This window comes from Colobus angolensis, unplaced genomic scaffold (assembly GCF_000951035.1).
Source record: "Colobus angolensis palliatus isolate OR3802 unplaced genomic scaffold, Cang.pa_1.0 Scaffold2, whole genome shotgun sequence".
Lineage (NCBI taxonomy): Eukaryota > Metazoa > Chordata > Mammalia > Primates > Cercopithecidae > Colobus > Colobus angolensis.
Genome location: NW_012115154.1, coordinates 25,824,141 through 25,838,150, shown reverse-complemented (window position 1 = coordinate 25,838,150; position 14,010 = coordinate 25,824,141). Strand labels below are relative to the sequence as shown.

Sequence of the window (14,010 nt, the reverse complement as noted above, 5' to 3'; positions counted from 1 at the left end):
GTGTGTATGTGATGTGGGGTGTGTATGTGGTGTATGTGTGTGTCTGTGATGTGGGATGTGTGTGTGGTGTATGTGTGTATGTGATGTGGGATGTGTGTGTGGTGTATGTGTGTATATGTGATGCATGTGTCTGATGTGTCTGGTGTGTGTGATGTGTGTATGTGTGTGTGTGTGTGTGTGTGTGTGTTTGTGATATGTGTTTGTATTCTCAGATTTTGAGAGCAAGGCCTGTATCTCCTCTCCTGCACAAGCCTGGAGCCTTCTCGGGGCGCTGTGCTGGGAGCGTCCTTTGGAGTGCGTTGACCAGTTGCACTGCGCCGCCCGGGGGTAAACTCTTGCCTGCCTGAACCTTGGATCTTAGCACGAGAAGGGGTTGGTGCCATGTGGGTGCCATGCCCTCATGCTGCTGGGTGTCCCCAGTGCCACTAACCCCCTGCTGTGCCTCCCCCGTCCTGCAGGAGCTGTGCCGCCAGCGTATGGCCACACGGCCACCAGACCGACCCGAGGGCCCGCACACGTCCCGCATCAGCAGCGTCTCGTCCCAGTTCAGCGACGGGCCGATGCCCAGCCCCTCTGCACGCAGCAGCGCCTCATCCTGGTCCGAGGAACCCGTGCAGTCCAACATGGACATCTCCACTGGCCACATGATCCTGGTAAGCCCCGCCTTTGCACTCCCTGCTGCACCAGCACCAGGGCCCTCCTTCCTCGGCCCCTGCAACACCCAGTGTCTGTGCCCGCTGACCCTCGGGGACGGGGCCATGATGGCTGCACCCTGCCCGCTGCAGAGGCTGACAGGCAGGCAGGGCACTGTCTGCAGGGAGTCTTCTTCATTTAGATAAACAAGAGTATTTACATCCTGAGATCTTTGCTATGCTTCTGCCTGGAACGTGCAGCCCCCACGCACTCTCCCTGGTGTGTAAGAGTGAGCACCTACTGTTTAGTTTTCAGTGGAATACACATCTGTTAGCGCCTACCGTGTGCGCTGCCGTTTTGGGTCTCTGACTCGGAAGCAGTGGCTGTCTCCTTGGCACTCAAGGCCAGCAAGCATCGTTTGGGTAAATAAATGTCACCGCTGTGACAGCGAGGTGGGAGGAGGTGCGGGCTGGGTGCTCAGCTCTTCGCAGGAGCCTTCCTGGTGGCGCCAGCATAGAAGGTCACGGTGATGCGGCTTCAGCGGCCTTTTCCAGGGTCCTCGCTGGAGTGATCACATGTGGAGCGGCCGTGCATTGCCACTCCATACGTAACAAATGTCCAGGTGTTAGTAGGAGAGCTGTCGATAGCACATCCTGCTGGCTGCCTCCTGGGTCTCTGGGCTGCAGGCATCATCCCGGTGGGTGACCGTGCCTGGCTGTGCTGTTTCCCACGCTGGAGACGGCGTCTCTGGGGTAAAAGGGCAGAGCCTGTTTCGATGCTTGACCGAAGCAGCGGCTGCACTTACTGGTCAGGGAAACATTCTTCACCATACCGTTAAGTTCCCAGGTCTCAGGATGGACCCTGTAAGTTGATGTTAAAAGCTTACTTTTTTAAAAACTATTTTTGCCTAATGAGTTGATAATAGTATAGACTGGTGGATCTGGACCACAAAGAGTCAGAAAACCATGTTTTCACTAAAAAGCCTCATTGCAGAGCTTGGAGATCAAGGCTGGAGGCCTCCCGGCCCAGCTGACACTCCAGGGACAGACAGCTCTGATGGCGGGTGGGAAACACTCAGTTCTAGACCCACTTGGACCAGACATTTGGGGAAACTGAGGAACGCAGCAGACTTCTCCCCGGATAACTTAAAATGAGATGAAGCAACAGTCAGGAAGCCTGGCTTTCCCGGTCAGTGAGCTGAGCAGGGCACATCCTTTCCCATCACTCCCTGGGGTGAGCCCACGAAGCCAGACCACCCGCCGGAAGTGCTCTCCCTGCAGGCTTGGTGGGGACGGAGAGCAAACCCGATGCGTTTACACCCTGAGCAGACAGCTCGTGGCTCGTGGAGTTCACTCGGCAACCCTGTCATCGACTTTGGCGGAACTTCCTCCCTTGGTGGATTGTGATTTTGTTACTTTAGATCTGACTTTTCTGAGGCTGTTTTGACATTTGTCCCTTTTAGAAAAGGAGCAGAGACCAGGAGTTCCTATTTGTGATAAGGTTTGGTATTGGGGTCAAACACATCAGCCAAAGACATTCATCTGACAGGTTAGCCAAGAGGAGAGCCGCTTAGCGAGCTCCTGTTGTGTTCTCATATTTCCACATTTCAAGGTGCTTGAGTAACAATTTGATGATATCTCAAGCCCGATTGGTACCTAAAAATACTGTATTTCTCAGAGAATTGCGTTTGGCATTCACATATGTCATGGCAGATCTGAAAGCAAACATGAGGGTTCATTTCCGCTGGAATGCCTAAACCGCAAGGACACTCAGCCTCCACCTGGCGGAAACCCTGCAAAGCCTGACTCCAGGCACTCTGTTGGGGGGTCATCGAGGGCCACAGACCGTGACATGGGCCTGTTTGTCAACGCACCTCACCACGGCCCACAGCTGCAGGGCCGAAACGAGAAACACACTCAGGCCAAGTATGAGTCCGGCTGACTCAGACTCTGTGCGTACAGACTGTAAACTCAGGGAAACTGGACCTTCCTCATCAACCAATGAGGAAGATGTTTTGAAAGTGAGTGTTACCGAGATATTTCCCTGACTCCACAATGCCAGCAGGTGCTGGTGGGAGTCGGGGTGGGTGCGGGGAACGGCGGGCATCGTGTGGAGTCCAGCAACCAAGTGAGCCAGGCATGGGCCTCGGACTCTGGCGTCTCCTCTCACCCAGCAGTTCTGGTTTTCCTTCCTCTGAGCTGACGTTACAAGTGCATCCCTCGCCCTCTCAGCTACCTGGGGTCTCCTGGCGGGCATGTCCCTGGTACAGGAGCAGAGAGGCACAGACTTGACTTGCACCACAGGTGAGCCCCAGGTAGACCTCTTCCCAGGACTCACATGGGTGGCTCGGAAACTACAGCCAATCTCAGGGGCACTGGCCACCACCCTCCCTGGCACACGCAAGCTGTAGAAACCACACGCAGGCTGGTGCCACAGGAACGCACCAGAGTCGCCGACCGTCCGACTCATCACAGCTACAAGGCCGCCAGTTCTGTGGTGATCCAGCAGCCCAGCCCTCTGTGCGCAAAGGCTCGTTTCCGTCAGACGCCAACACAGTGACCCCACCGCCCCTCACCTGAGGATGGCAGGACGGTCGGATAAGCCACACAGAGTCCCGGCGAATCCGAGGACCGGCTGTTCCTGACGTGCAGTCGCTCCCAGGGCATGTTGGACAAAACGTGGCATCTGAACCCACGACCCAATGAAGTAAACAGCAACCGTTGATGATGTCCAGAGGCCAGGCTGAGCATGAGGAGCCCCAGCAGGTGGGAGGGACTGGCTGCGCCGTCTGCGGGGCAGGCTCAGCACCGAGAGCGGAGCCTTTCTATGACAAAGGACACGTGTGGGAGAGTAGAGGCTGCACACTGCCCCGGAGCCCAGACCCTCAGGCGGGGCTGGCCTGGCCGTGGCCCCACAGGAAGGGCCCCCGGGCTCCGAGAGCCCCCTCCTGCCCTGGGACACTCCACCCACTGACACTCATGCTGCTGCTTTCTGCACAGAGGCTGGGATTCCACGCTGGAGACCTGGAGTAACAGAACTCTGGAAATGAGCACTCCCTCTAGAGAGGTGAGCACACAAAGCTCTTATAAAGGAGACGGGCCAGGCTGCGTCCCTCACGCGAGAGAATAAGGCCTCCCTGGGAGACAGGAGGCCACAGGTGCCTGCACCGATGGTGGGACCCATGGGGCTGTGGAGCCACTGGATGTCACCAGGAAGAGGCTGGTGTCTCAGGACTGCAGGGAGGGACTTAGTTACCTGGTCAAGGTGTCCTAGCAGGTGGAACAAGAGGGAGAGCACACGTCTCAGGGACCCCCGGGGAAGGGGCCGCATGAGAGCCTGATGGGAAGGGTTGGGGCGGGCAGGTCCTCGGGGCAGCCGCTGGATCCCCTGCTCTGCCGTGACACCAAGTGGTCGGGTCTAGACATGGAGCACAGATTCTGGGCTCCGTCAACCAGGCGTCAGAGCTGAGACGCTTTGCTGTGGCAGGTGTCATGTCCCACAAGAGACTCCAACCTCTGTCTTCTCCCCTGTGAGACAGGCTTGATGGCGGTGCCTTTCCCCTGGGGTTCCCATGAGGATAAAACCGGGTGAGCATCTGAGATGCCGCCCATCCTGAGACCTTGCACGGCCTGTGCCACAGGTGCATTGGGCTGCAGAGGAAGGGGTTGTGCTGAAGGAACAGAGCCCGGCAGGGCCTTTGCTTGCTGGGGTTTGGGTCTCTGGGCCTGCATTCTCTATGCCCTGCCCAATCCCTGTCTCTGGGCTTTGATTCTGGTTTTTGTGTTGCTTTGCCTTCATTTTCTTAGAAAGGTCCTTTAAAAAATTCCAGTTTTCTTCTGATAACTAAGGAGAAAGGGCCTTATCTGCAGGGAAAACCCAGCCCAGAACGTCACCTGTTCCTGGAAAATGGGCCTCCCAGGCACCAGGGAAGGTGCAGGCCGGAGGAGGGGCCGTGCCCCTGCCTTGGACTGTCTGGCAGAAGCTAAGTCGAGGCTCACCTGCGGGTGAACGGAGCGCTCGGAGGAGGGAGAGGCAGGAGGGAAACACTTCCATCAAGAAACCAGTACATTTCTCTGGAAACGGCCAAAAGGCGACATGGAGATGCTCACTCAGAGCAAGGCTCAGGACCCTGAAAAGCAAGGATGTGACGAAGATGACTTCAGAGGACAGTTGTCAAGGCAGCTTCATGTTAACCATCTTCAGGGACGTGGCTTCTCAAGAAATCCTGTCACATCCTTTGTACGGTAAAGAATCATCGAGTGTTTTCAAGATCTGTTTCCCCTATCCCTTTGCTTTCAGAAGGACGACATTTCTGCCTGGCTGGCCCTGAGTGAGGAGGTGGAGAAGAGTGTCACCGTCCCGATGTGACTAATTACACCTGAGTGGGCTGGGAGCCACCATGTCCGCCTTTAAAGGCTAGAGAACATTCTTTGGAGAGTGGGAATGTTAAGAAAAAAGATGGCTTCACACTTCTCCATTCCACTTATAGAATATAGAACTTAAATTTGGGAAAGCCGTGCTGAGTCAGTGCTTTTAAAAATGCATCCTCATGAGTGTTGAAGATGAGCATATGGACTGTGAGTTCGCTCATCCTTGGAAAGTGTGGTGCTGGTAACAGGAGCACCACTGTCCTGAGGCACTGAGGGCACAGGAGCTGTGAATAGACCCATTTCACAGACGACGACATTGAAACCGAGCACAGTGATGGAGACGTGAAAAACGAAAAGTTACAGCCTTGGAGGAAGTGACCAAAGATTTCACATGATCACAGAAGACAGGGAAGTTCATGGATTTCGCTGAGGAGGAAGGGAGTGTTGCCAGCCTGCAGGGTCGCGCTGCACCTTCTGCAGACTTGCCTGTGGGGTTTCTGAACTCCCAGCGCGGGAAGCGTGATGCGTGTCTGTGCCGGTGACGGACAGATGCCGGCACAAGCTGTGACCTCCTCAGACCCGCACAGCTCACTGCCTCTGACCCTCGGCCCTAGTGCCTACCTGGAGTCTTCCCGGGGCCCATCGTGTCTCTGCCTGTGCTCCTTGAGAGAGATCTCTCTCTCATTGTTCGATCCTGTTAGGCTCCAGGCTTCTTTGTTCTTAGCAATAAGTCGCTGAACCAGGAGGGCCTTGTGAAACCATGCCGGGTGTCCCTGCCCAAGGCTACGTGTCGCCAGCTGCAGCAGAAAGGGGCCAGGGTCCCCTGCACCCCACGCCACCAGTGCAGGGGCCTTGGCAGGCACTCCCCTGGCCCCGAGGCCTCCACCTTCAGACCCAGTGCTCTGTATTTCTGGAAGGTTCTGTTCCGTCATTCCCACGTGGTTGACAGGTGCAGATGGCCCCTCTCCTAGGAGGAAGGGCACTGGGCCACCAAGAATTTCACTCTGGGGCCGTGCAGCTGGGCTGGCCATTCCCACTCTGGCTTGGGTGCTGGTGAGGCCTGGTGAGTAAACCAGGCCACAGGGCAAACTCGCCAGTTTTGTGGGACCTGCGTTCACAGGCAGAGCAGGCTGTTGCTGCTGTCTGGACGATGCCGGCTTCATGGCTCACATTTGGAGGAGCCTATTTCTCAGGGAAGCTGTTTCTCACCATTGAGGAGGACTGCCTGGCATAGGCAGGACCTGCACATGGAGGGGCACATAGCCCCCCTTCCCGGCACGGCGGGTGGGGGTGTGCCCTGCTGTGATGGAGAGTCCCTGCTCAGGTTTGGGAAGCCTTCACGCCACACAGAACCAGGCATGGAGCCCCGTGACCAGAGACTGCATTAAACCAGCAGGGGATGGGGGAGCTGGGGCGAGAGGCAGAGCCAGGAGAGGAGGAGTGTCCAGGTGCCAGAGTAGATGGCTCTGAAGACCCGAGACTTCCCAGCCTCACTCCTGTGGGCCTGGGGAGCTCCTTTGAGAGCCATTTATGCGTCCACCAAGTTCACAGTGAATGGGTCCAACCCACCAAGTTCGGTGCATGCTGGATGGATCTGATCCACCGAATTCGGTGGACGGTGAATGGGTCCAACCCACTGAGTTCGGTGGACGGTGAATGGGTCCAACCCACTGAGTTCGGTGGACGGTGAATGGGTCCAACCCACTGAGTTCCGTGGACGGTGAATGGGTCCAACCCACTGAGTTCCGTGGACGGTGAATGGGTCCAACCCACTGAGTTCGGTGGACGGTGAATGGGTCCAACCCACTGAGTTCGGTGGACGGTGAATGGGTCCAACCCACTGAGTTCGGTGGACGGTGAATGGGTCCAACCCACTGAGTTCCGTGGACGGTGAATGGGTCCAACCCACTGAGTTCGGTGGACGGTGAATGGGTCCAACCCACTGAGTTCAGTGGACGGTGAATGGGTCCAACCCACTGAGTTCCGTGGACGGTGAATGGGTCCAACCCACTGAGTTCGGTGGACGGTGAATGGGTCCAACCCACTGAGTTCAGTGGACGGTGAATGGGTCCGACCTCCCAGTGGCTGCCGTGGCCTTTGGGCCCAGTGCAGACCTGAGTATCCATCCTCACACCCTAACTTGCTTGAGGGGATGTTCTAGAACCTCCCGTGTCCATGCAGCCACTCAAGCTGCAGCTCCCGCTTGACGTTCCTGGGACTCTCACAGGGCCCGGTACCAGTGGGACCCAGCCTCCCCTGTGCAAGGGCCTCCCCTGGGTGGGAGGACATGGACTGGGAACCAGGAGACCCAGGTTAATTAGACAGGTGTCTTAGGCTGTTGTCACACTGCTATACAGAAATACCTGAGGCTGGGTCATTCATAAAGAAAAGAGGTTGAATTGGCTCAGGGTTCTGTAGGCTGTATGGAAGCATGGCAGCTTCTGCTTCTGGAGAGGCCTCAGGGAGCTTCCAGTCATGGCAGAAGGCAAAGGGGAGCCGGGACCTCACATGGCAGGTGCAGGAGCGAGAGAACAGATGGGGAGTGCCACACACTTTTAACAACACCATCTCAGGAGACTTCACATCCTATTGTGAGGACAGCGCCAAGGGGATGGTCTAAACCACCCATGAGAAACCGCCCTGTGATCCAGCCACCTCCCACCAGGCCCCACCTCCAGCCCGGGGCTGTATTTCAACATGCAATTGGCTGGGACACGGATCCAAACCACATCACAAGGCCATGCAGATGCAGTGCCTCCTGTGTGCCTGGCAAACGGTTGGTGTTCAGTCAGTGGTCAGCAGGATTCCTTGTTCTGCTACTTCGGGGTTTTGGGGTACAGGCTCCACTCTCTTCCCTGAAAGGAGGGTCTTCATCTGCTAATCTCTAAACTGAGAGCGGATTTCAGCCCTCGAGTCTTGCACCTTTTTCAAAAGCAGCTTTACAGTGACCTAAACTCTAAACTCGTGGTTTTCTTTGTCATATTGTACCAAGGGGAGGGACTGGGTCCCAGCAAGTGAGTCCCCAGCTGGCGTTTGGTCTAGGACGTGCTTCATGAAGACATTACAGCTACTTGGCACCACTGTGAGGAAGGCAACCATGGCAGGGGTGCCCACCCACACCGGGACTCTGGGGCCCAGCTCCCTCCCCAGGGCTAGCCGGTGCTGCTGCGGTCATGCAATGCGTAAACAGCAGCTCCTCAGCGACGCCGCTCGCAGGAGAGGGCCCTGCGTGAGTGTGTACGGCCCGGCCCCACCCTCCTAACAGCCACGTGTTCTCCTGTTATTGGACACACAGAAATCGATTGTCTCCTAGTAAGGGCAATGTAGGCAATTTTCAAACGTTTGCCACTTCAGACTACACGGACCATGTGGAACGTGTTTTTAGAAGCCAGATCCTGAGTCATCGCGGATGCTTATTGTTTATTTTTGAGAGATATTGCTGCGTTCCCTGCCATAATCTTTGCCCAGATGGCGTCCCCCTAGTGACATAGACGTGGTGCCCCTGTCCGAGGTCTCCCAGCCTTGGGTATCAGTGAACCTTTGAGTTTTGCCACTGGTGAGTGGGAAAGGCCGCATCGAAGTGGTTTTCACTTCTATTTCTCTGGCTTGCGTGAGGTTGAGCATACTTTCTGATGTTTGGGAGCCATTTATTGTTCCTTCCAAGAATGGTTTTGGACACAGTCCTCATGGCTACAAGGCCAGCAGCCTCCAAAGCCTGCCGAGTGCAAGTGTGGCACGTCCATGCAGCACCAGTCAGTCACAGGTGCCTTTACTGAAATGGACGTGGCAGTGAAACTCTTCTGCTCCTGTTCATCTCCTTCATGTCCATCATCACAACCATGGTCACCTCTGAGAGAAGCAGTGATATCAATTAATTAGGGCACAGTCTAGGAAGACCAGGAAGAAAGATGAAGCCCTCTGAGAGGTCCTGTCCCGTCCAGATGTGCATGACCAGGTGGGAAAGGAGCCGGCTGGGTGGCTCCGGCCCGTGTGGTTCCCGCAGGTAGAAATTGTGCATCAGGATTGTGGCTCAGGGCAGACAGTGCTGCTTTTCTCTTTTTTTTTTTTTTTTTTTTTGAGACGAAGTTTCACTCTCGTTGACCAGGCTGGAGTGCAATGGTGCGATCTCAGCTCATTGCAACCTCTGCCTCCCAGGTTCAACTGATTCTCCTGCCTCAGCCTTCCTAGTAGCTGGGATTACAGGCATGCACCACCACGCCTGGCTAATTTTGTATTTTTAGTAGAGATGGGATTTCTCCATGTTGGTCAGGCTGGTCTCAAACTCCTGACCTCAGGTGATCCACCCACCTCGGCCTCCCAAAGTGCTGGGATTACAAGCGTCACCCACCGCACCCGGCCAGAGTGCTGCTTTAATTGATGAAGCAAGAACAGGGGCTCCTGGGAGGGACATATGCTGGCTGCATGGAGTCTGTGGACCCCCAGAGACCTGCCCTGGCCCGCTGGGGCTGCTGTGACAGTGTCCCTCAGGCCGGGCAGCTGAAATCACAGCAATGCCTTCCTCACAGCTTCGGAGGCCAGAAGTCTACAATGCAGGCGTGGGCAGGGCTGGTTCCTCCTGAGGCCTCTCTCTGTGGCTAGGGCAGGTGATATCTTTTTCCTATGTCCTCCCAGAACCTTTCCCCTGTGGGAGCACATCCTTCTCTCTCTTCTCAGGACCTCACTCAGATTGGCCTGGGGCCCACCCCAGTGGCCTCGTTTTAACTCTGTTATCTCTGTAAAGGCCCCACCTGCAAATGAGGTTACTTTGCAGGGTAACCTGGAGGGGGTCAGGGATGCAGCACACAGATTCTAGGGGATGGTTCAGCCCGTAACAGGGACCAATACCCGATCCACACCAGCATTTTCTGGTAGCTTGGAGCACATGAGAGGCCCCTGGTCTTCCATCTACAGCCCTATGGGGGTAGCTCCAGCCTCCCCACACTGGTGAGCTGAGCATGTGGCGAGCACTATGAGGCTGGCCGGTGTCTGGGCCCTGGGCCCTCGCCCCCCACAGCCCGCACTGCCATCCACCTGCTGCACGAGTTGGTGACGGACCTTCGAGGCCTGACAGAGAGGCTGGCGAGCCACTTTAGGCAGCACCACTTTCTAGAGCTCAACCCACACTTCCTGGCCGGAGCCTGGCCTCCTGCTCCCACCTCCTTTACTGTGGATGCGGGTGTGTCTGCAGGGGGTCCTTGGAAGGGCGCAGAGAGAGGCTGGAGGCAGCAGCAGCTGTGCAAGGAACAGGAGCTCTGTCGGGAAGCAGTCACAGCCACTGGTTTCTGGATTTCCCTGGGACGCCCGGGCCATGGGTGTGCCCCATCCAGCAGCAGCTGTGCCTTGGTCAGCAGCCATCACGGCCATCCCCTGCAGCCCCCACACCTCCGCCATGGTGCCCCTTGCGATGCTCTGTGGATAGTTGGGTTGTGACACAGGCAGAGAGTGTCCCTTCCATCGTCCGCCTTTATTGAGGGTGTGGAACTCTATTTTTTTTGTGGGAGGGGGAGTGATTTGACTTTTTATTTTTTAAAAATCTGATTTGCTACTTAAAATGCTAGAGCCATGCTAGTGCTTTATTTTTCCGTCTCTCCAAGTTATCCGTGTGTTGTCTTTTCTGCCTTGAGCGCTTAGTGTTTAAAGGAAAAGTTCTGTTTCTGCCTTGAGCATTTGATGTTTAAAGGAAAAATTCTCTGACCCAAATCTGACCAGTCCCTGCTGCCATACCGGCCCCAGTGAGACGAGTGGCTGGGTCTGTAGGAGGAGTTTACCATCTTTAATAGGACAGATGGTGCGTTGTGTCCCAACAAACCCACCGTAAGTTGAAAATAGCATTCAGTAGTGCATTTTTGACTTAATGGTATTTTCAATTCAAAAGAGGTTTATCCCCCCATGGCCCCATCGTAATCGGGGACTACCTGTATATTTATGACCTGGTTTGATTGGATGTTTGGGCTCCCGAGAAGGTGGTGATGGTCCAGAGAGTCTGTGGGAGAAAGGGGTAACCCACTGGTTACCCCTTTGGTAACCAGTGGGTTGGCCTTTGGCTGCCAGGACGATTGACTTAGCTAAGCAGCACCCACTGTCCCGGAGCCCTGCTTTTTAGCAGCTTTTTTGCTGTTTCTTGGCTTGGTAGACCTTCTTATAGTGTGTAAATAGGGCACGATAGAAGAAGTGGAATCAAGCATCCAACTCATACTTGTTGAATTAAACTGGGTAACCAAACACTAAATTTGGTAAAAGTTAACAGGTCCACAAATTAACAGTTGTGAGAGAAAGCGCTTGAAGCTGGTGTGTAAAGTCAGGTTTGGAAAGTGCTCATTTGTGCAGCGTTTTCTGAGCTCCCAGTGATGGACAGAGACGTGCACAGGCTGCTCGTGAACTCATGGAAACTTCCTGGAGAAACCTGAGGCGAGGAGGTGAGACCAGAGGCCGCCTCCGTCTGGCCCATCCAGTGACTCCTGCATCTGCAGGTTTGTAGACAGCATCGGAGGAACTGAATCACAGCAGTTCAGGGCCTGGGTGGAGTTATCTGATTGTTTGTGTAAATGTGTAAACCTAACACGAGTTTAATAAAATGCAGCTTTTGAAATTCCATTAAGCTGTAGTTCTACAAGCAGTTCAGAAACGAGCTGGTGACGGGTGGGCTCTGCTTACCTCGTGTCCTCAGCACGACTCCTGGGCAGAGGACCGTGGGGATGCTGGGTGTGAAGGAGGCCATCAGTCTGGCTCCTAAGAGGCTTATAGCCAATTTGGGGCAAAAAGGGGTGAAGGGCTGGAGAAACACTAGACATTACCACACGCCAAGCTGCGTTCTTTTACTAGAAGACATCTCTGTCCTTCACTGGGGGGTTGGGGTGGTAGGGGGCTTCAGGGGAGACTTGAGGTGGCTGGAGGTCTTGGTCGGTGAGGACAGCCGTATCGGGCAGAGGAAGGAACAGCACAGCTCCGTCAGGAAGCAGCGGGTAGTTCACAGAATTGGAGTTCACGGTGGAAGGAGCAGAAGGTTAGCTCAGCCTGGACTTGGGTGAGCACCTTGAGCCAGACGTTGGGCAGCCTTGTGCGTCCGCATGTGGAGTGGTGCTTGACTCTACATGGGATTGTTGTGGCTTCTTGAACCCGAAAAGTTGACATTATTCACTTATTTGTGTACTTTTGCAGAAAGTGGGAGCACTTACGATGCACGAGCCAGGGACTGAGCGGGTCCTGACTTGTCACTAGTGTTTTCTCTTCTGGAGCAAGAAGGCAGTGATCTTGGAAAGCCAGGAAGATTTGGTGCTGCAGTGAAAAGATGGTGCCATGTCCAGAGTCTGGCTTCCCAGTGTGACATCTGGGCCAGCATTACACCCCGTGAACTCTGGCTTCCCCTTCCACAAAATATGGCTGGTTGCACAACTCATGCAACAGTAGTGCCATAAAGAAAAATAATGACACCCACTATGGGAAAATCTCCTAACATACTGCAGAGTATTGCAGTGATGTTTCTAAAATTATAGATGCTAGAAGTTAAATGTTATGGAAAAAAAATGGTTATAACCACGTTGCCAAAGTAAGTTTTTCTTTATAAAAGCTAATCTCTCAATCACTCACCGTTCGACCTGGGTACATCTCATTCTTTCCCTTCCATATACCCTGCATTTTCTGAGTTGTATTGTATTTTGTTGCAGCATCCTCTCCTGCCTTCTGTGAGAATGAATAGGTTTCCTTTATTGCCTCTCTCCCCGTTGGCTAGTTCAGCAGTTATACTTTAGCAACTATCCTGATACTTTTAATAACCATGCTTGACTTGACAAGATCTGGAATTCACATTTCTGCCCTCCTCGCAAATAAACCCAGGACCTGAGATACAGATCTCGCCTACCTCCCTCTGACACATACAGTATTGCTCAGTATTTCAGTTCTACCTTGTCTTCATATCCTGAAATCAACCGTTTGTTTTACTAGCTTTCATAGTCAGCATTTGTTCAGACTGACTCTCATTTTATGAGGTTCCCCCTCCCCCCATCACCGTTCCTTTTACTCATCAATTCTTCATTTTGGGTAAGATTACCTTTTTTTCTGAGAGATGTCCTTCTTTCAGTCTTCTATCGGGAAAGTTTCCTTCTCTTTGTCTGAAAATGTCTTTGATCCTCACACTTGCATAACAGATTAGCCAAAGGTCAAGTTCTATTTCTTTTTCTTTCATTACCTTGAAACCCTGTTCTCTTGTCTCTGGTGCCCCTGCACTTGAGAAGACTGTCTGTTGCTGGTCTGATGGTGGTTCGTTTGTGTGCCAGTTCTAGCTCCTTCCTGATCACTATGTCTGATAGTGGTTCCTTTGTGGGCTGCTCCTTCCTGATATATCTTTACTGTTTTGAAGTTTTCTTGTGATCTGTCTTGGTAAGGACTTACTTTATTTTTAATTTTTGCTCCAAACTTACTGTGATTCCTGAATCTGAGAATTCCTGTCTCCAGCTAATTCTAAAAAATTATAAACCACAAAGAATTTATATTTGACTCTCTTCCATTCTCCCCTCTAATAGAAATAAGTTGGACCTTCTTATTCCCAAGTCTCTTAAATCCCTTTCCTATTTTCTCTCTTTATCCTTCTGTCCTGCATTCCAGGGAATTTCCTCAGATCTGTCTTCCAATATACAGTGTTTCTCTTCAGCAGTGTCTAACCTGTAATCCATCCATTGTAGTTATAATGTTAAAGAGTATGGTTTTCACTCTCAGTTCTATTTTGTTCTTTTTCAGATCGACTTGCTGGGTTGTTCTTTTCTTACATTGTTGATTCCCATTTTAACACCTTCTATCATGATCAATGCATTATCCGATGGTTTCTAACATTTTTATTAAGGTCTCATGGGGCTAAGCCGGCTCTTTGTCTCATGATTTGCTCATGGTAGTTTGTTGTCTGGTAGGTTCTATAATTCCAGATTATAAGCTCCTCATTGGTGGGACTTTAGTTATAGTTTTGTGTGGCCCTGTTCTGAGAGTACTAACCTCAAGAGAGCTTTTGCCAGACACG

General features: G+C 53.3%; 1 protein-coding gene across 1 annotated transcript in view; it reads left to right on the top strand.

The window, feature by feature from the left end:
• Nucleotides 1–14,010, top strand: part of PTPRN2 (protein tyrosine phosphatase, receptor type, N polypeptide 2) — a 789,125-nt gene that overhangs the window by 673,715 nt on the left and 101,400 nt on the right. Inside the window, exon 13 of the mRNA XM_011941545.1 lies at nucleotides 459–653. Within this exon, the coding sequence (XP_011796935.1) occupies nucleotides 459–653 (195 nt within the window). The remainder of the gene's footprint in view (nucleotides 1–458; nucleotides 654–14,010) is intronic.